The sequence below is a fragment of the Gasterosteus aculeatus genome, chromosome 1 (genome assembly GCF_964276395.1).
Source record: "Gasterosteus aculeatus chromosome 1, fGasAcu3.hap1.1, whole genome shotgun sequence".
NCBI lineage: Eukaryota > Metazoa > Chordata > Actinopteri > Perciformes > Gasterosteidae > Gasterosteus > Gasterosteus aculeatus.
In genome coordinates this window covers 11,058,359-11,078,539 of record NC_135688.1, presented here as the reverse complement: position 1 = coordinate 11,078,539, position 20,181 = coordinate 11,058,359, and the positions used below count along the sequence as shown (strand labels likewise).

The 20,181-nt window shown below is 42.1% G+C and overlaps 3 protein-coding genes across 14 annotated transcripts in view; 2 read left to right on the top strand and 1 right to left on the bottom strand.

Moving 5' to 3' along the window:
- schip1 (schwannomin interacting protein 1) overlaps positions 1 to 4,591 on the top strand; it is a 151,423-nt gene extending 146,832 nt beyond the window's left edge. For all 9 annotated transcript variants that reach the window (XM_040164241.2, XM_040164327.2, XM_078098338.1 and 6 more), the window contains 3 exons: positions 1,678 to 1,801; positions 2,494 to 2,587; positions 3,651 to 4,591. In XM_040164241.2, the coding sequence (XP_040020175.2) occupies positions 1,678 to 1,801; positions 2,494 to 2,587; positions 3,651 to 3,702 (270 nt within the window). In that variant the 3' untranslated portion in view covers positions 3,703 to 4,591. The remainder of the gene's footprint in view (positions 1 to 1,677; positions 1,802 to 2,493; positions 2,588 to 3,650) is intronic.
- A 1,510-nt stretch (positions 4,592 to 6,101) lies between these two features.
- il12a (interleukin 12a) lies at positions 6,102 to 7,962 on the top strand. Its single transcript, XM_078098337.1, has 7 exons — positions 6,102 to 6,228; positions 6,330 to 6,475; positions 6,574 to 6,675; positions 6,916 to 6,957; positions 7,151 to 7,294; positions 7,383 to 7,424; positions 7,516 to 7,962. The coding sequence occupies exons 1-7, from the start codon at positions 6,210 to 6,212 to the stop codon at positions 7,651 to 7,653; spliced, it is 633 nt and encodes a 210-aa protein (XP_077954463.1). The 5' UTR covers positions 6,102 to 6,209; the 3' UTR covers positions 7,654 to 7,962.
- Positions 7,963 to 8,364: 402 nt separating this feature from the next.
- LOC120824276 (uncharacterized) lies at positions 8,365 to 18,831 on the bottom strand. 4 transcript variants are annotated; one of them, XM_078098333.1, is made up of 17 exons: positions 18,459 to 18,831; positions 16,135 to 16,166; positions 14,369 to 14,401; positions 14,153 to 14,218; positions 13,641 to 13,670; positions 13,430 to 13,462; positions 13,210 to 13,251; positions 13,054 to 13,103; positions 12,894 to 12,946; positions 12,583 to 12,809; positions 12,019 to 12,284; positions 11,077 to 11,202; positions 10,618 to 10,753; positions 10,330 to 10,380; positions 10,177 to 10,245; positions 9,743 to 10,033; positions 8,365 to 9,439 (listed from the first exon to the last, which is right to left on the bottom strand). In XM_078098333.1, exons 1-17 carry the CDS (start codon positions 18,506 to 18,508, stop codon positions 9,411 to 9,413), a joined length of 1,584 nt encoding a protein of 527 aa, XP_077954459.1. In that variant the 5' UTR covers positions 18,509 to 18,831; the 3' UTR covers positions 8,365 to 9,410. The 4 variants fall into 4 exon arrangements, with proteins under 4 accessions (XP_077954459.1, XP_077954460.1, XP_040040919.2 ...); XM_078098334.1 differs by having other exon boundaries at positions 10,330 to 10,377; XM_040184985.2 differs by having other exon boundaries at positions 13,216 to 13,251.
- Positions 18,832 to 20,181: the final 1,350 nt, after the last annotated feature.

Sequence of the window (20,181 nt, the reverse complement as noted above, 5' to 3'; positions counted from 1 at the left end):
TGGTATACTGCAGCCAGTTGGTACAATTCAGTTCCAACTAAACTAGATTATCCCGCCCGCTTGTCAAGGGCAAACAATGGGAATTTGTCCAGCACAGTGAGCCTGCTTCCAACTGTCTGCCTGTGCGAGAGTTCCTAAATCTGTAACGCACACAAACGCCGAGTGAAAGCCAGAAAGTCATCGCGAAAAAGGATGAGGGGAGGTTCAGATTCTGCTGTTTTAACCTCAACGCTCTCTCTCTCTCTCTCCCTCTCTCTCTCTGTCTCGACTTCATTCAGAGAGACGTGTACAGTAGTTCAGTCTGATATTTAGTCATCGCTTGAGGTTAGTTTGCTGGGGACTGAGCACCTGGTTAGATAGTTGCAATTCGACATTTGATGACAGAAACTCACACATGAGTCAAGACTAACACCTCCCCCCCTCCGCACTCTGGTTTTGACACAGCCACATTTCTCGCCTCGTCACTCCTCACGCACTGAAACGGACACGTTCTGGCCTCCGCTGCAATTGCATCAGTGCCTATGTGAAAGTGAAAGAATGGCGAACTAGCACGAGGAGCCCGCCCCGCCTTTCCCCCCCCATGCAAATACAAGCGAGTTTGACACAAGCACAGAGAGAGCGCACATATTTTCTCACCTACTGTTTGTCAAGACTGCGGAGGAAGTGGGAGAGAGAGAGAAAATAGGTCTCGTAGGGAAAATGAAAGAATGCAGTTGGATGTGAGTGTTGACGGAGGGAGAGTTTGATAAACAAAAAGCCAATTAACTGTTCAATGTGTCTGAGGAAGCACACAAAGCACGTTGACGTCGACGGTGGCCCATGTCGAAGTGTCCCTGAGCAAGACACCTAACCCCTAATTGCTCCCTGGGCAAAAATGTAAACGCCATGGGTTGAAAATTAAAAAGTAAAAAAGTCGCTTTGGATAAAAGCGTCAGCTAATAGACCTGTAAAAAATGAGAAAATAGAATCAATATTTGGAGCTGTCTGCTCAGTTGTACTGAGGTACTCGTGCCATATTTAGCACAAATACCTAAAAAACTTCCATTTTACAAAAGCCTTTCATTTTAATGATGGAATTTCTCATCCTTTGTTGTAACTACACCTCCGTCACGGACGTGTCACTGCTGTCGGTGAGTGGGTAGACGTGGGAATTTTGGAAAAATAATCACACTGTAAAGAGTGAAGTGAACCCGGTCGCTCGGGTTTGTGCTCATTGTGGAATAACAGCATTCGGTCGACTCTCTGGGAAGGATCGAGAAAACGTCACACTGTCCCCGAGTTCATGTGCTTCTTACTTGGATAAAACACCGTCCACTTGTTTTTCTTCACCTCAGAGAAATGTTGACAGTTTTTATTGATAAATGATTTGAAAAACTGATTGTTATATTATTAATATATATATTAATTATATATTATTAATATTGTATTCTGTCAACAGGTTGTTTAGCCAATACAGCATTGCATGACCTCATGTACATGCAGTCCAAAACATTTCTGAATTTAGTGTCATTTGTATTCTGATTTTTATTTTATTTTATTGAATGATATCTATGATTTTTAGATGATAACAGAGCAATACCCCTTACAACAATGTACTAGATACTACTCTAGTTAGAGAAAGCACAGTGTTTAACATGTTTTGTCCGTGTCTGTGTGTGTGTGTCTGTTGTTCGGCAGCTTCCACACATGCCTCACATCAGTGAGTGTCTAATGAAAAGAAGCCTGAAGCCCACCGACTTGAGGGACATGACGCTGGGGCAGCTCCAGGTTATAGTCAATGACCTGCACTCCCAGATTGAGAGTGAGTTTCCCTCCGACGCGCACACAGTACAGCACCTACACACAAGCACAGCCTGACCGCCGCTATTTTCAACTGCAGAATTGAGCAAGAGAGCGAATGGGGAAAAATATGCACACGCATACTGACCCATGATCAGTTCAGAGAGCCGTGCCAGTTAACAGCTTCCCCCGAGCATTTACTGTCACCACGCTGTACACACCGTTGATCCTGCTTCTCAGCGATGAATAAGCTCTCGCCTGAAATTAGAACAGCTCCAAAAATCCCCATGAGTCCAAAATCATGACTTTTCAAGTGACTGTTACAAAACCGACTTTCCCCTCATATCTCTTGTCCCTGCTTATTGTTTTCTATCACGGCTGAAGGGACAATAGCTAAAACATGTGATCTGACAACAGCCACAACCACTGATGTCTGACTGTCGTTGCTTTAAATGTTTTTGATTAAATTTCTGAGGTAATTTGATGATCCCATGATAGGAGATATGCAGCTGCATACTCAGCTGCATATTGTATATTTAATTTCCGTCTATTTATAAGGGGGGCAATTGAATATATGTAATGGTCGACTGTGGTCACTGATATTTAAAGCATTTCCTCATTGTATATATGATGTGTACATGTTTGTGGTTTGTCATAAAGATAAGCCTGACTTGATTTACTTTTATAACTCCTTATGTTTATCTACATCTCCAGGTCTGAATGAGGAGCTTGTACAGTTGCTGCTGATTAGGGATGAACTACACATGGAGCAAGATGCCATGCTGGTTGACATAGAGGACCTCACCAGGTGATGACGCACTTAATGACAAACTCCTTTCCTGGGTTTACCACGATATTTTTGTTTATTCACATGGTGTATGACAGAGAGAGAAACAAATTAATTTAAAGATTAGAAAGAAATAGTCTATATGTTTGTCACTGCATGGAAGCCTCGTGAGGAAATAAGGAACCAACGATTCTAGCGCTTTCTGTTTCTCTGATTCGGTCTTTGGCTCTCGGCCTCAAGCCTATTGTTCCTACTGGAGACGAAATATCCAAACATAAGTAACAAACCTGTAGTTTGTTTGACACTGTTGTTTTAAAGAGTACTCCACCGGTTTAGCATTGCACTCTTATTAAGTTGAACCTGGTGTATCCAGAAGTCTGAGATTGTCTGAGTCATGCTAGTAGCGGCTAACGTTACCTTGAACCGCTAACGGACAGAGAAGTGGGCTCCTGAGAGCTCACCTCTTTCCCCAGAACCCCACATTATTCATGTTTTTCTTCAAGTACTTGCAGTATTTAAACCTTAGTCGATGCTGACTCGAGTAACATTACCTCGCGCTGTTTATCGGAGAAACAGAACATATAGTTTACAACAGTGTCGCTGTTTCATGTGTTTTGTTTTATAGTGAAAGGTTGAATAGTTGGTATATGCTTTCTCTTTTCCTTTAGGACCATGTGAAATGTTGCGGTTACCTTGCTATCCATGACGCGCTATCTCACCTGGCTTGTCATTTTCTGGGTTATGCAATTGCCTCCTGTTGATTGTTTGTACTGAACAGGTGTGGCAAAACCTGTTTTGTTTGTTTGGGGAATTTCTGTACTCGAGTCCTGCAACAGTCAAAACATATTTGCTCACTACAACGAGGTTGAGTTCCCCCTTTTCGTTTTTTAAGAAAACGTTGCAGTGCCTTTCATCTTGATGGTTTTCTTCCAAGAGCAACAGACAGGTTTAGATTCTTGTTGAGGAGCAACCATTTATCTTCTCTGCACTGGTGTTTATTCGTTGTTGATTTTGAGCTTTCCTAAAAGCTTGTTAGACTGCAAGGAAAGTGTCCCTCCACTTATGTTCCTTTCCTCTTTTGCAGGCATGCTGAGAGCCAGCAGAAACATTTGGCCGAGAGGACCCTATCCAAATAAGATGTACCCCCTCCGCCCAGCTAAGCTCCCGCTCCCAACCAGACCTCCTCCCCCCTCCCCCCCGGGCCATTCCACCTCTGCCCCAGCGTCCATCCAAATCCTGCCCGCTTGTCCCGAGTATTTTGCCCCCTGCTGCTTCCCCGTCTCCCCGTGTCCACCTTCCTGTCCACCCCACTGACTCCAGTGCGGAGCAGCAGCACAGGAGAAGGTCACCCTCTTTCGTTTGCTTCTGTGGTTTTCTCCCGGCGCTGAGGACGGATGTGCACTTCCTGCTTCCTGGGAGAAGAGGAAATTGATCGTGTGTTGTCATGGGTTCTGTCCCCAGCTTCATGTGCAGTGATTGGCCTTGCTTTGCTATTGTTTCTTTTAAAATTTCTACATTCGCCACTAAATTATAACTGTCAAATACAAAAATTGTGGGGGAAAAAATGAAATAATAGTGAAAAATTTAGTAGAAAGTCAGCTGTGAGAAAAAGAAACAACGCTGTATAAAAAAAAAAAGAAAATTAAAAAACAGATGGAAACTAACTTCTTCAGACCATTTTAAGTTGGACAGTAATTTTCAAGTACTTCAAAGTAAACCTGTTTTTATTCTGCACAAATGGTAGTTTTCAACTACCATTTTCAACTAAATGTTTATTTGAAGGTGCTAAAAGAGTGTAAAGGAAACATGCCTGCCTTGTAGTGGAGTCGTAGCTTTTGGTAATACGTTCACTCTAATTGCTCTTCAACATTTTGTGAATGTTGATTTTCTGACACGAGTCATTTTAAATGAGTAAGTGTGTTAAACTCGTTTTCATTCTACTGTAATCCAAAATTTTATTTGAGGGAAGAAATGTTTATGTACAGATATGTAAAATAAAGAATAAACTTTGTTTCATATACGTTGGTTTGGTGTGGAGTAAGTTCATTTCATCATGGTGGATGTTGCTGCCAGTTAACTCCGTCCATTTGCTCGCATAAAAGAACTTCCTCTTTCTAATAAACATATAGTGCAATCGGTGGTCGCAACTGCAGCGGGAAAATAAAGTGCCACCACATTACACTTAGCGTGACTCATCTCCCTCTGTTTCGACCCGGCCTTACGTTGACATGTTTGTCTCTCACTCTCACCACAGTAGTTTTGGTTTTTTTTAACTGCTCTTGAAGGGACTCCTCATTAACTTGGACAACCCCTATATAGTAATAATTTTGATGAAAGTAAGTAATTTTCCTTCACATGATGAATGAAAACTTGACTTAGAAATATATGATGAATGGTCAGCTGTGTTTCACATAAATGTGACACCAATGATGATGGAAGGTTTAGTAATGAATACAACGTTATTTTAAATATATAATACGATAAATGTTTTTCTGGGAAAGTCCCGCCTCTCTGCCGGTGGGTCATGATCCTAATCTGTATTTAAGTCATTTTCACTCTTTGGTGGTCCAATGGTAATGCAAGTGAAAGGACAGGAAACTCCTGTCAGCCTTCGATGAGAACTCCATTTCCCCTCACTCAACGTGTTAAACACAGCAGGTGGATCTCACGTCCGGGAACAATGGATTCCTCCCCTTGGAAACGGAAGTCGCCCCATAATATGTGGTTTTCAATCACATTCATTCCGATCTTCATTCTCTGACCGTCTGATAAACTAATGAAAGAGAAATAAAAAAAGTGTGTTAGCTTTTTGAGAGAAGTCACTTTTTAACCAAATGAACCGTCTTATATCAAAATCTTCTGTGAGTAAAAAAAATGAGTAAGGGGTCAACACACATTATTGGGGGGTTGTTGTGAAAAAAAAAATCCATGGGTTAATAATGTAATGTAAGTCGCTTTGGATAAAAGCGTCAGCTGAATGACCTGATCTGGTCCAATTTATCCTGTGATTAATGCGTTATAACAAGAGTAAGAAAGACCTTTCGCCCATTAGCTGCCACCATTCTCTATTTTTCTTAATGTAACATCTGGTTGTATTTCTTTTGGAACTCAGCCCATGAAGGGCATGCCAGATGCCACGTGTACCAGATGACGATGGACCTGATCAATGTCGGTATACCTGCCATTCTGCACACAATCCTACTTGTTGCAGTCAACTCAAATCTATTTATTTCATTTATTACTTTCGTGTAGTTGCAAAACAAGATGACCTCAGTAGTTAGTAGGCATTGGCCTGCATTTAAACCCCGTGAACCGTCATGTATCCTTATTGGAACTGTTGCAAAACGCAGTTTGAGTTTACTTTTCCCCCCCTCGTAGTTGGTTTCTTTAGATCTGAGACAAACAAAGCGACTTCCCGTTTCACCGCGACTAACATGCGCTGGCGGATCAACAACGAGGAAATCACAGATGACGCGTTTTAGTTTTGTTTTGGCATGCGCTCATGCAGGACATCCAAGGGAATGCCCCCCCCCCCCCCCCCTCCTCCTTCCAATACATATAAATACAGTGAGATATAAGAAGCCAGCTACACTTTGCTCCTTATCAACCAGGCTCGATCGGAGATATTTATCCAAACCGAAAGATGACAGGATCTCATTTCTGTAAGTGCACCACATTGGATTTTTTTTTCCTGTTGTCATGACACTGGCGCAAACCTATAAGACTCATGTGCTGAAGGCGCTTTTTTTGTCCCGTCTTGCAGACTTCGCCAGTTGTGTGCTGCTGCTGACCCTGAGCTGGCGCACATCTAGCGGACTCCCGCTGAGCGCACGGGGCGCGCAGGAGTGCGGAGACTGCGCTCTGCTCCTCAGGGAACTCCTGCAGAGTATCCCGAAGCTTCTCAGCAGCGTTAGTCCTGTTTTATTTCAGTATTTTTCTGGCTTTTGTGTGCTCTGCCGCACACCTCTGTATTGATAATGACACCCCCCTCCTTTTTTTTATTACAGGATGTTTTGTTTTATGGCATCAATCTCAATCGATCCGATTGGCTTAAAATGCCGGTTAGGGAAGATGAGACGACACTGGCCTGCGCCCCCACTTTGACTCAGGTGACAGTTGATGGTTTTTCAGTTAAAAAATATACTATCATAATTACAAAACTTTGAATAATCTTTATTTTTGTGTTATAAAAAAATCCAATGATTCTTTTCTGCATATTTAAATTTAAATTTAGTTCATGTTGTGTACTAAGTTCATACAATCAAGCATATGGTCCAAAGATGTTCATGGGGACCTGACTTGACCTGGGAAACAAATCGCTCGTTTAAAAAATGTGTTGGATCTCACAGGGCTCAAGCTGCACAATGCAAAGAAATTCATCTTTCAGTGAGGTACGAAATTCCTTTTAAAATGTTTTTCTGACAATTATAAGACAAACCCGTTTCACAAATGCGTTAATAATAATAATCTACGTACTAGTGTGCACATCAGAAGAGTTTACATTCTACACCCGTCTTATCCCTTAATCTTCCATTAACATTATAAAGCAGACGGATGATTGATTGTTCTTGTTGGACTTTACAGAGCGAATGTCTGAGCAACATCGGAAAGGACTTGGCATTTTATGCTGCTGCCCTGAAGTCCTACCGCAAATTACAGCTCAGGAAACAAGAGGAAGAAGTTTCACTTCTCAGCCCGACTCTGGAAATAATACAGTGCCTGTGGGAGGTGTGTTTATAGTGCATGTGTGAGGGGGGGCAGAAATAGTGAAAGAAAGTCTTCTGGTAAATAACGAAATCTTCCTTGTTTTGTACAGACCTGCCCACTGATGCAGAATGGAGAGAACTACTTCTCAGAGGTATTTCTTATTTCTTGTTTACTATTTACTCTCTTAGTCTTTACTTTTCGGGAGTATTCACGTTGTTGCCCTCTTCTGTTGTTTTTCGAAGGAGGCTGCCCGGTTGTGGGAAAGGAACCCCTTCAGTGACAGGCTGCAGATGCATAAGATAATGTTGGGCTTCTATGTCCGAACCATCACCATCAACCGTGCAATGGGTTACATCGCCTCAGGAGACCACAGGAAGTAAACAACCTGCAACCTGATAACCGCCATCCCCATCGTTCCAACCACAATGTCTCCACTTCATTTATCACAACTGCAGGAGCCTTTCTAGTTATTTGCTGACCAAGTATATTGCTGTACACTGCACATGCTGCAGAACACTATTTATTTGAGATTTATTTATTACATTTATTTATTTATTTATTCATTTGAAGTGCCTATATTGTGTTATTTATTGGTATTTGTAATGAAGTATTTTTTTAGTATGAAGTGCTGAAGTGGAAGTGATATTTGTATGGAACTGGGTGCAAATGAAAATGGAACATAAATTAAGTACAAAGACACTTGCTCTTGTTTTTTTAAGAGTTAACAGTTGCTTAATTACACAATTCTTTGACGAGACACTGGAAACAATAGCAAAGAAATGCAGGCCGGATATTTGGTGGCAACTGCTCAAAGCGGGCGTAACTTTCCTTCCCTTTCACCTGTCAAAAGATTGAAGACACAAAGCTTCCAGCTGTTCAAACAACATTCAAACTGAAGGAAAGTACTCAACATTTGCTGTGAGTGTAGCCGCTGAGCCCATGTTCCATGTTTTAAGTATCATCATTAACCAATTCATGGCTTACATCTCCTCAGGAGACCACAGGGAGTAAACCTGCTGCAACCTTATTATATAATAATATATTATATATATAATATATATATATATATATCAAAAAACACCATATTTCCATTTTATTTCATCACAACTCAAAAGGTTTTATTCAGTCAACGTTTGCTTATTACAATTATTCCACAATTCCTTGTAGAGACTCACACATGATAGAAATAACTGATTTTTGGTGGTAAGTTGTTTGAGGGAAGAAACCCTCTTCTCTAAATGTAAACATTACCGCTTCATATCGGCACGGAAGACAGAGATGTCTAGAATCAGTGTCACACGAAAATGTGTTAAATGTTTGCAAATGCATCAGAGTTTTTTGTGTGAAATAAACCTTAAAAACATGAAAAAAAAATAATAGAACACAGGTAGAAAAGTTCAACTCAAACCTGCATCCAAATGCTGGCAAAATGTTTGTATACAACATTTATAGTAAAACAAGTTGTGTGTTTGTGTCACTGGGCGGAAGTCAATCAAAATGCAAGTTAAGATGAACATAATTAAGGACCTCTAGCAACTCCTTTAGCTTCCGAGTTGTCAAAAAAAAACAGACTTTACAACAAAATAGATCACAGGTTTTAAATACTTGATATGTACAGGTCAAATATAAAAAAGGTAGAAAATAGCTTCACGCGTTGGACAGTCATGTGAACAAATGCGCATGAAGTCCCACAAACACAAGTTTTAAAAATAAACTATTAGATGCACCGGTAGGATTTTTTTCCCCATTATTTTGCAGTTTAAACACTGCATCACCTACATTTACATATGCTACTGGCTATATAATAAGCTACCAAAAAAATGCAATGACCTATCTCTTTTGGTCACTTTTTGTCCTCAACAATGCTACGCATCACATGCTGGCTAAGAAAGGGAAGCTTTAGGTGCAGCTTTTCTATTCTGTATTCATTACAGAATTTAAGGACTACATTTTCTACAAAATAAGGGGACAGCTAACTGTTCCTCTGTCCCATCCATCAGTTCCATTTAGAGCAAATGTTCAACAGAGAAACACAAACTAGGATGAGCTAATGTCGGTTCATATCCACCCTCAGCTTTGTTGTATTCCTGAGGTTTTATTTTTCTTCACATCACACAGTCTGTTTAAAGCAAACCTTTCACTTGGCTTCTGGATTGTCAATCATGTCTGAAAACACAAAAACACACAATTAAGAGTTATGAAAGAGGTTGGGTCTAAAGAGCAAATGGAGAGGAAAACAGGAACTAATGATCAACAACTCCTTGCTGAGTGCAATGCTGACTTCCAACAACAATTAATTGTCAATACCACAAGTATTCAGTGTACTATACATGGGGAAGGAAGCATTGTTTTTACAGAAAAAATGGTTTTAAAAGAGTACAGCAATTTATTGCAATATTGTATCCTGCCGAATACATCATATTGTGAAACGTGTATCGTGATAAGTGCCGTGTCCTGCAGATATTTTACCTTTAAGTGTTTGATGAAACTCATTTGACAATTCATCCAGGTTCTCCACACTTTTCCACAGGTGGTAAGCCGTGGCCTCTCCCGGCTGCCGTTTGTCCTTCCACCTCACCAGCATCTTGTACTTCTGCCAGGTCGTATCCGACTCCGCTTCCTTGATGTCGTCCACCTCCTTGGATGTCAAGTCTATAAAGATGCCCACTTGCTTCCACTCTTTCCCGAGCTGCCTGGCCAGCTGCAGAAGCTGCTTTTCCGTCATGTCCTGGGCCCAAGTCCTTCCTGTTGTCACTGCATCTAGAAAAAGACACACAATACAGTATAAACAGGTGCTTTATTTCAGAATCATTTTTGTATCTGGAAAATAGATGGGAGGGGGGCAGGTTTCTTCTGACTTGTTCTTCTCAAGTCAGTAGTTAATAAAATACTAGAAAGATTACCAGACTCGTCCTGCCACCGAGTCCTTTTAGGGTCTCTCTCTTCCTCCGAGCTGCTTTTCCTCTTTCTGCCTATGAGACAGATATATATGTGAAAGCTGAAGGCGTGTTGGGACAAAATATCAAATCTAAGAACAAGAAAAATGGAAAACTTACTGTCAGGCCTCTTCCTTTCTTCCTTCTTTTCGGTTTTAATCACACAGTCTTCTAGAAGTTTTGAGTAGAAAGACAAAGATCAGAGTGGAAACCAAATTGCACTCATGGACACAAGCTCTACAACACAAAAACATGTGGAGTGACTTTTAGTTTCCCCGTTTTCATCAGCTGTGTTAGAAACAGTCAAATGAAAAAAGCTAATTAAACTTAAAAAAAATCAATTCATAGGTTCTTTTTTCACTACCTAATCAAGAAACATGTTCCGTGGAGGACTAAATGCACCGGTACCTTCTCTGATGGTGCTGGACCATACAGTCGTCTCAGTTTTGACCTCTATAAGAGACAACTTGAATGGTGGAGGCTCCTCAAAGAAAGCTTCAAAGAAGCCTTTCAACTTGGTCACTGCAAAGGTGAATTTCAAATCCTGCACAGAGACAAATCAATATGTAAATATAAATATATATATATAACTAAAGTTCCCAGGGAGAACTTTTAACTGGTTATGAGAGTCTAAATGTAATAACGATGCATCTGCATGACTCACATTTGTGATTTTAGGCTATGGAAAATACATTTAATTGATTTTCTGTCCTTCTACTGAGATAGTTTAATTATTTTAGAAGATAAATAATTTGACTGTTATTTACATTTTATAGAGATGTTGCAATCAAACTGTGATCATGAAATGTTTTGGCCTTGACAGCGACACACACACACACACACACACACACACACACACACACACACCTGAGGTTTGATCTCTCCCTCTGGCTCGCTCAGAAGACGATACGTTCCCTCATCCAGTATACATTGGGGAGGCTTCACTATCCGCTCGCAGCGATTCCGGTGTCCACGCACTTGTTTGCGAATATCCTGGTTTACATAATGATGAAAGGAAGAAATAGTCAGTGGAAAAACGGAAGCTGCTCAGGAGAAAAAGAGACTCACGGTTCGGTCCGGCTGTAGAGTTATGGAAAAATGCATCCGATCTGAACACCTATGACTCATGATGCACTAAGTATGTTTACCAGCTGCAACCTCCCACGCACAATCCCACTTCCTGAGTAACCTCCAGAATTTGGTGCCTAAGTGTTATAAAGTTGTATATGGAAAAATAAGTGAAAGTTCAGTTTTGCCCTGACAATGTCCTCATATTTTTTATTCTCAAGTTTTATCTATTGAGCAGTTGTCATGATTCAAAGGGACGATGGAGGCTCAGATAATGGTTTCATGAATGGAACATTTCTGTGTGTTTCTTTGCTCTCGCACATCAAGAACAAAAATTAGAACATAAATGTAAGTCACAAAAAGGTTGTTTTTCTGACAAGCAAAAGTTTGCTCACCGTCTTAAGATGGCATCTTTAACAGGTTTGTCAGTCAGCAATAATTGTTTAATTAAATTTTGCATATCCTTTATAAAACCCTCCTCTTGGGTCCTGGACAAAATATAACCATTTACATTTAATATTACTAGTATCCTGCAGAGTCTGTCTTAACGCTAGCTAAGCTTAATGTAAGCTTCAGTATTGTTTTGAATATGGAGAGAAAACTATAACCCTAAAACGGTAAACTTGATACTTTATGATCATCAATGACAATTGAAATAGTGAGCTGTAATTCGATGTTAAACATTTTACAGACATAAAAAGGACAATCATCTCCTCTAGGGAAGAGACTCATTCCGCTAACCTGGATCTCAGATGAGCTGTTGGGAGCCAGGTAGATGTGGAATGTGTTGTTGCTGTTGTTGTTGTTGCCGCTGTTACTGGACAGCCAGTAAACCAGGACCACGCCGTGGCGCTCTACAGACTGGCTAATGGGAATGATGGGACCCACGGGCGAAAGGGACGTCACATTCCACTTAACGTGGCTCCCCGAGTGGTCTACCGTCGGCTCGATGAGTGGACGGTTGTCCTTCATGTGCAGGACGCTGAATGACGTCTCGTTTTCTGAATCTGCGTGTCGACAACGAGGAAAAAGAAGATTTCATCTTCCACCTGAAGCAGCTTTAAATTATTGATAAAACTAATTTGGACAAAGGCTTAAGACGGTTCATAATTAATTGAGAACTGCACCTTTACCTTCAACACTAACTACTAACGTTTTTAAGAAATATTGATGTTAAGATTTTCTTGAGGGCCACGGATTCACCACAGGAGGTGGAGACCGTAATGACCAATTATCTAATTATTCTTATTAAAGAGACATGCAGGACACATGCAGGAGCGCGACAGCCCCGATATTCATTCTCACCGCTAATGCAGATGGAGTGAGGGAACTGAATGGACGTGAGGACAGAAGCGCCCTTATTGACCGTGTCCACGTTAAAGATGGGTCCAGCAAATCTCCAGGAGTCCCCGAGGAAGTTACTGAACTTAGACCAGGATAAGACAGAGTAGCGCACTAGCACGCGCTCCGATGCTTCAAACACCAGACCGGTGGCGGAGCACTGGTATGTGCCCTCCCCTTCCAGCTGCACCCTAACAAGCAAGCAGAGGCAGTGATGATGTGCGTATACAATCAATATGACCCGATCAGAGTCGGAGACACACTGTGGTACTCACTGAAATCGGCCCTTAGAGATCCTCCTGGGGGTAACGACTTCATTGCCGCAGCCCTGTGAAGAAAAAAAAAAAAAAACTCATGACATCACGGGAAATAAAAATCGAGCAAAGTAAAAATGTGATCAAGTATGATTATTCATAATTAGGTTTCTGAGCTCACCTGCTGGATGGCTTTGCATTTTTCACAGCAAAATTTGAAGAGCATCTCATCTGTCAGGACATATGCAAATAAAACTTATATATTCATATTTACAGGAGATGTGACACAATCTACAGAACATTCGCTGTTCTACCACATCAGCTATGATCCGCTTACCCGTACCATTTAAAAGATCGGGTTCGGGTCCAGGGACCAAATCTAGAGGGAGAAATAATAACAAAGTCCAAATTCATGGTGTGAAAAATCAAAACGGGAAGCTTGTGTTTAACCTCCGGCAGACACTCTTTCTTGAGCCCTGGCGTGTTCATTTGTATGTTTCATGGTTGTATGAAGGAGACCAGCTGCTTTGTCTGAAGGAAGATATTAAATGTCGCACCATTTTTAGACTCTGCATCATCCTCTTCATTTTCTGCAAAGAACATAAAAGGACATCAGATTGATCCCCACCCACTCTACACCGTGTCAAATGTTTGGGTGACTGTCAAGAATTCAATTCATTTTATTTGTGTAGCCCAAATTTAAAAAGGACAAATTTGCCTCGGAGGGCTTTACGGCGTACAGTCTGATTATAGAAGGTCTGTTCTTACCTTCCTCTCCTCCATCTTCCTGAGCACAACCTTGTGGTAATACGGGAGAGAAGGGTGACAAACAGAAATTAAAGCAGTACGTCACGGAGTTGAGCAAGTAAATATTGATCAAATATTCATGAAGACTACATGCATGCATATTTCCATGACTTGGGGGTACAAAGTCACATGCACACGTAAACAATGGAACAGATGTCAAATTATTGTAATGTACGCAATACATCTGAACCATTTTATTAACAGTGGTTTCTTCCGATTGTCCCTGACAAAAAAAACAAAAAACTAATGCATTAAAGAAATTATTCTACATTTTGAAAAATATGCTCATTTACTTTCTTGCTGAGATGGATGTGAAGACCACTAACGTCTTCTAAGTAGCCGTTTCTTTACTACTAAAATAACCCAAATTCCTCCTGGCTGTATATATATTGAACACACAGACATGAGAGGGACATAAGTTAATAAGCCAGGCTCATAAAAATGAACTATTCCTCTAAAATGAGTTCTCTCACCAGCGTCCCCATCCTCCTCTTCATCTTCCTCCTCTGAGCTCTCCTCAGTGGACGTCCCAGTGTTTTCTGTTTGATGAATCAATATGTAAAGGACATGACACAGAACAATTCGTATATAAAAATATTGAATAAATAAACGAGGTTTTCCGCGGTTGTACATCATTTTGTAATAGGTGTGGAAAAATAATAATAATTTAACTGTATATTCGTGCTTACCTGAGCTGCTGCCGTCACTTTCTATCAGGTTATCTGCAACAGATTAGTAATTGTTTTGAGCTTAGATCAGTTTGGTATGAAGAAGTTGAAAATGTGAGGAAATGTCGTGTCTCATCTTATTAGTTATTACTATTGCTATTATTTGACCACATTATCCTTATCTTTATGGGAACATCAACACTCTTAATGTTTTGAAGCATGACAAATATCATCATTCCGCCCGAGAAAATCTCCGGGTGCAGCAACTACTGCTAAACCCAACTAGCTGTTGCCAAACCCAACACTCAATATTCAACCTGTCCTTTCATAGAAGTAAATAATAATAGAACAGACATGGGTAGGTGGGAGAGTGAGCCTATTGTAAGTTACTTCTGTTTGTGCAGTGAACGTTTTTTGTAAACATTACTCATCAAAAAAATCCCTCTGCCTGTCTGACTCACACCTCCCGCCTTTACATCCCCATCATTGCTTAGCGGCTGAACACGCCTGTGGAAGGTGCCATGCATTAACATTCTGGCGCATTTATGCAGCCAGGTCCAGGGGAGCTGCTGCTCCTCCCAGCAGCGGTGGACGTCCGTGGCCGATCCGGCCATCTGGCTGAGTGCCTTGTGCTTGCTAATGGACGGAGCCCATCCTCTCTGGCCCACAGAGTTTTATCTCAGACTAACAAGCAGATGCTGCCGTCCCTTCTCCACTCACGACACCGCCCTCGTCTCTCGCCCGATCCGTCTGCTTCACCTCGGCCTGCCTGCTCTCTCCCGCCTCCACTTATCTCTGTCTCTCTCACCGTGTCCTCACATGCCCCCTATCTCTTTCTCTGCTGCTGATGCCGCCTCATCGGGCAGGCCTCCCTCTTCACTGTGGCATGGCCGCTGCCTCCACAAGGTGGAGATAAAACACCCGCCAGGATACACATGCATGTGCAAACACACACACATTTGTTTACAGCCTCAAAGGCTTGGATAGTTTCATGAGTGTTGCCTGCCATCTGCTGGTCTAAACAAAAATAGCAAACACAGGGGCCTGAACCATTTGTATATGATGTACTCGGTTAACCGTTTTGGGGAACGATGGCCGATCCACAATAAATACAGTTTCTAGGTTAACGTGTTTGTGAAGTTTGGGTTGAATTCATCGGGACACGGTGGACCCCCAACATATTTCTAAACATAAATCGCTTGGCTCATGTCGCCTTGGGTAAGAATGATGCGAATGAGTTTTACACAGGATGGTATAGAAACATTATCAGGAGAAGAAAAAGTCACATCATTGCAAAACTAATTATCGCCAATCTGTTATTACCAGGTCAACCGAAAGGGAGATTTGGTTCAATTGAATTTGACAATTATTTTAAAGGCCTGTAATAAAACCTTAATAAATGTGGTAACTCACTAGCAAAAGACAAGGTAAAACCAAACAGAAGTGTGTAAACCGGGGAAACCAGTGGCCATATGCATAAATGCTGCTGCTCTCGAAGGCAAATAATATTAAAATCACACAGGCCGAACTGGCAGACGAGAGAAAGACGGGGCGGGTTAAAGAGGAGAAGGACAGGGAAAGCAGTGACGAATAATAGATGGTGCTGCATGCCTTTTAAATATTAAAAAGAAGCCAGAGGACAGTCATAGTTGAATGGAAGCATGAAGCCCCGTGCATGACCCGAGATAGAGAAGAGTGCAAGGGAGGGAGGGAGGGAGGGAGGGAGGGATGTGGGGCGAGAGAGAGGACGGGAGGGAGGGAGAGAATGAAAACCGGTTGACGTTTACCTTTTTTTTCAAGTGCAGGGACGTCTCCCCTTCTGTGAGGGAAAGGAGATAACATTTAGACCATCACAATTACAGCCACGACAGGCGCATCTGGGTTTGTGTGATGACGACGGGAGGATTTGGAGGTTGGAAGCGCCTTGCAGACTCTCAAGCACACCGCTTCTGCTTTCTGACAGGAACACGGGCAGCCGAATGAATTTGAAAAACAGGAAATGTAAACCGACTGCCCGCGTTTCACTTTTTCACCAGCGGACACCAACACGTCCTGTTGAATCAATCGTTCCGCCCACATCGCAGGGCGGTGTAAATAATACAGAAAGCCAAGCACGGAAAAATACTTCTGCCGACGAGTAATACTGGTTTTAACTCTTTTTAAAGGGGGTTGGATGATCTGCATTGAATGCATTCCTTAATTTACTACCAGTTGTCATGGTTGTCATACTGTGATGATCACATGGTGGTCAATCATTCAAAACGAACAACGGCGAAAGCATTTATAGCGAAGCATTGTTTTCATTGCATGCAATTTTGGTTACATCTGGCCTTTCCGTTTACCAAAACCGTATCAATAACGTGACATCAAATGGTAAATGGACTTCTACCTGTGTAGATCTTTTCTAGTCCCACGACCTCTCAAAGAGATTTAACACTAGTTCCAACCACATCGCCCTCACAGCACACATCAGCACCAGTTTCCACTGAATATTTAGCTAATCTAAATCATTTGATAAAACCATGACCATCCAGTAAGGTTGTATATCAAACAAGTGAGGAGCAAAGTCCAAGTGCAATGGTTCCTTCGTCGTGCCTGCGCCAATTACTGTTGCAACCTGTTGAAGCGCTCTGAGTTTTAACAAGAGGCAACACGCCGGAGATCTGAGATCCACCGCTGGGGAAAAAACAGGAGTCCACCTCCAGAAGGCGAAATAAGCAGGTCCCCTCCAGCCGTGTGTGTTTACTCCATCGTCTGTAGAAATACAGAACTGGGGGATCATAAGTAAACGGAGGAGACATTATAGATTATTAACACTGACCAGGTTGTGGGCTGTTGTTCGTTGTCTGTTAGTCCTGATAAAGCACTGTGGTTTTCTTTGTTTTTTTAAAACATCTGTGCAGGAAAGACTGTTTTCTCCTCTTCAAGGTCAACTAGTTCTCTCTGCCAAATGTGACATGGAGGCACGTTAGTTTCCATGGTAACATCTAGTGCTCTGAAAAAAAGTGAGCATTTTCCTCATTGAAATTTTAAAAAACGGATACTTGGCTTCTGCGACTTTCTCCGCTCTCACTGGTTTCTGTCTTCCTCCCATAAAACATGTTAACAGAATCCTCTGAAAGGAGCGTCTGTCTGTATCTGGGTCCCATAAACACAATGAAAAGAGAGGGAATCTGTGTGTGACAAACAACCGCCAGTGGGCCCGCACGTAGGACAAAAAGACTCAATTCAGTTATCAAATTTGACACCTCACTGCTTTCAATATTATGTTTATAGTTTCTGAACAAAAAAACAACCGCAGTCCATATACTTGTCAAATAAAGTTTATTTTAAACTAAAATACTTGCAGGTCTCACATGGGCAATTTAGTTTCTTTTTTTCTCAAATCCATCAGGGTTGAATTACAAAGCACATAAAAGCCTGCATGGCATTGTTTACGGGACTTGTCCTTCCTGTGCAGGCCAGTGACACCATGGCAACCACACAGTAGGATTTCAGTCACCCGAGAACAACGCGTCATCCCAGAACCTGCTCACATTACACACGATGTCGTTGTGATATTAAGCATATTATACAACTATTAAAGAGGTTCGCGGGAATACGATTTTAAATGTGACAGCGTGCAGTTGAAACACGTGCGTCTCGTGGATTTCTCAGTTAATCGACGTTTAATAAATGTAATGATAAGAATAATAATAATAATAAACGCGTCGTATCTGCATCTTTGTTCGTGGTCGACACGCTGCCGGCAGCAGGTTACGTCGTCGTCTCGCTGTGTGAGCGCCGTGCAGCGTGCAGCGTGGGGGGGACACGCACACACACACACACACACACACACACACACACACACACACACACACACACACAAAGCGTCTCTGGTCGCTTCATCCCCGAGTCTAAAGTCACGTCCATCAATGCGTAACGAGGAGACGGCAACTGTACAGTTGTTTCTTTTGCACCAAATGCACGAAGACGCGAATGAACGCAGGCGAACACACCACTTCCTGTGTTGACTCGACGCGATGTGAGCGCTTTGTGTTGAACAAAACTGCACACGATACAACCGCCCCCCGCAACAAAAGACAGTCTGATAAGCAACCGCGAGTCTTACCCGTCCTCCGGGAGACACGCCGCTCCGCAGCTCTCCATCTTTGCCACCATCCTGTCCTGTGTGAGCGAAGCCCGTTAATGCTTTCGGTTCCTGCCCCCGCGGCTCGGCCCGCACGCACCTGGAAGACAACGCGATCTCCTCATTGGCTGCCGGGCTTTTCCTCGCACACGTTGGCACAATGACGACTATTATCTAAAAAAAAACTGTTCGTTCACACGCACTGTCGCTTCGGTTGCATCGTTCCCGTCTTCGGCTAAACAAAGCTAAGCATGCTAGAAGTTTCTGAGAATCTCAAAGAGAAAACAGTCTTTTCCAGACTTAGATGTTTACGCGAATAAACGTGGGCGGGGCTACATCTTCCCGCCATTAACGCGGGCTTTGTGAGGGGATGATGATTGACAGCCGGGCTTTTACTTCCTTCCATCAGCTCTACCAAGAATAAAAATAGCTGATTTAGAGGTTCCAAGTAGTGGATATTTATTGATATATAAATTATTTATGTATATGTGGCCAAAATTAATAGAACACCTGTCCTGAAAATATTGACCTTTTTTGCAGCAGGTTGCTCTGAGCACGACAAATAGCAGATCAAGTCAGTTCTACTGTTTTTATCCACTTTTAACTTTAATATTTGGTATGTCCACCTTTTGCAGCAATTACAGCAGCACATCTAGTGTCAATATATTCCCTGAGAACTTCCACACTAATGTTGTCCCATGCCTTCTGCAACTCAAGCCAAACGCTTTCCTTTGAATGTACAATGGATCTGTCCAGTTTATTTCCCAACTCGTCCCAAATTTGCTTGATGGGGTTAAAGCCAGGACTTTGAGGGGGGATGTCCATAATTTTCAATGTTCAAGCAGATTCCTTCTGTCGCCGGTAGTTCCACATTCGGCCAATGTCTGGCCATGTTGTTCGAGAAATGATAGTGGAGAATAGTTTTAGAATTCATATTTTAGACCCCACTCATAATCTTTCTTTCTCTTTTTGCATTAGACCTATAACACACACTCAAAGGTTTGTGATTAAAGCACTTATATCCCAGTAAAGACAAAAAAGGAAGATGGAAGGAAAAGTTATTTTGTCAACTGAGGCATATTTGTAAGTTGAGCAGCCTGAACGTGGTGCAACTAGGTCACTTTAAGCGGGAAAACATGCACATCAAAGACCAGAGCAGTTGTATTACCCAGTGAAACCAGCAGATGTCACATCAGACAAAAAAATAAGTGAAGCTCAGTAGCAAAAAAAAAAAGAAACATGCCTCCCCAAAAATATCCTTGCACTGGAGGACAAATCCAAACCAGATCCCATGGCCTGTTTGACACAAGCACTGATCATTAAGTTGACACAGCTTTTAAATTGAAAGGAATCAAGGTGTGGCATAAAGGCACCGTCCATCATAAAGAGACAAAAAGGTAGAGAGAGCTTTCTGTGAGCATCTGAGATGTCCAGTGGGAGGAATGAGGGAAGGCTCAAGGGCTTTCATTTGATCCCCCACTCATTGATCTTTTCCTTTTCCCCTCACTCCATTCGCCCTTCCACCAATGGATATGTGGTTTGCAGCAGGGGGCTATAGAGGTGCCACAGACTAACAGGAACCTTATCCAGGTCTCAGATTCTGAAGGGAGAGATTGAGAGAGCTCCTCGGTGCAAAAAGAGGCTGCAACATCAGGCTGAGGCGATGATACCCCGAATGCCTCAGGAAACTAGAGGAGAAGCAAGC

Coding starts and splice junctions, on each gene's coding strand:
- LOC120824276 (XM_078098333.1), bottom strand. CDS start 18,508: ATGGTGGCAAAGATGGAGAGCTGCGGAGCGGCGTGTCTCCCGGAGGAC. Junction 13,252..13,429: donor TGATGCAGAGTCTAAAAATG/GTGCGACATTTA, acceptor TTCTCCCTCTAG/ATTTGGTCCCTGGACCCGAA. Junction 13,104..13,209: donor CGATCTTTTAAATGGTACGG/GTAAGCGGATCA, acceptor ATGTCCTGACAG/ATGAGATGCTCTTCAAATTT.
- il12a (XM_078098337.1), top strand. Junction 6,476..6,573: donor TCCCGAAGCTTCTCAGCAGC/GTTAGTCCTGTT, acceptor TTTTTATTACAG/GATGTTTTGTTTTATGGCAT. Junction 7,425..7,515: donor GAGAGAACTACTTCTCAGAG/GTATTTCTTATT, acceptor TGTTTTTCGAAG/GAGGCTGCCCGGTTGTGGGA.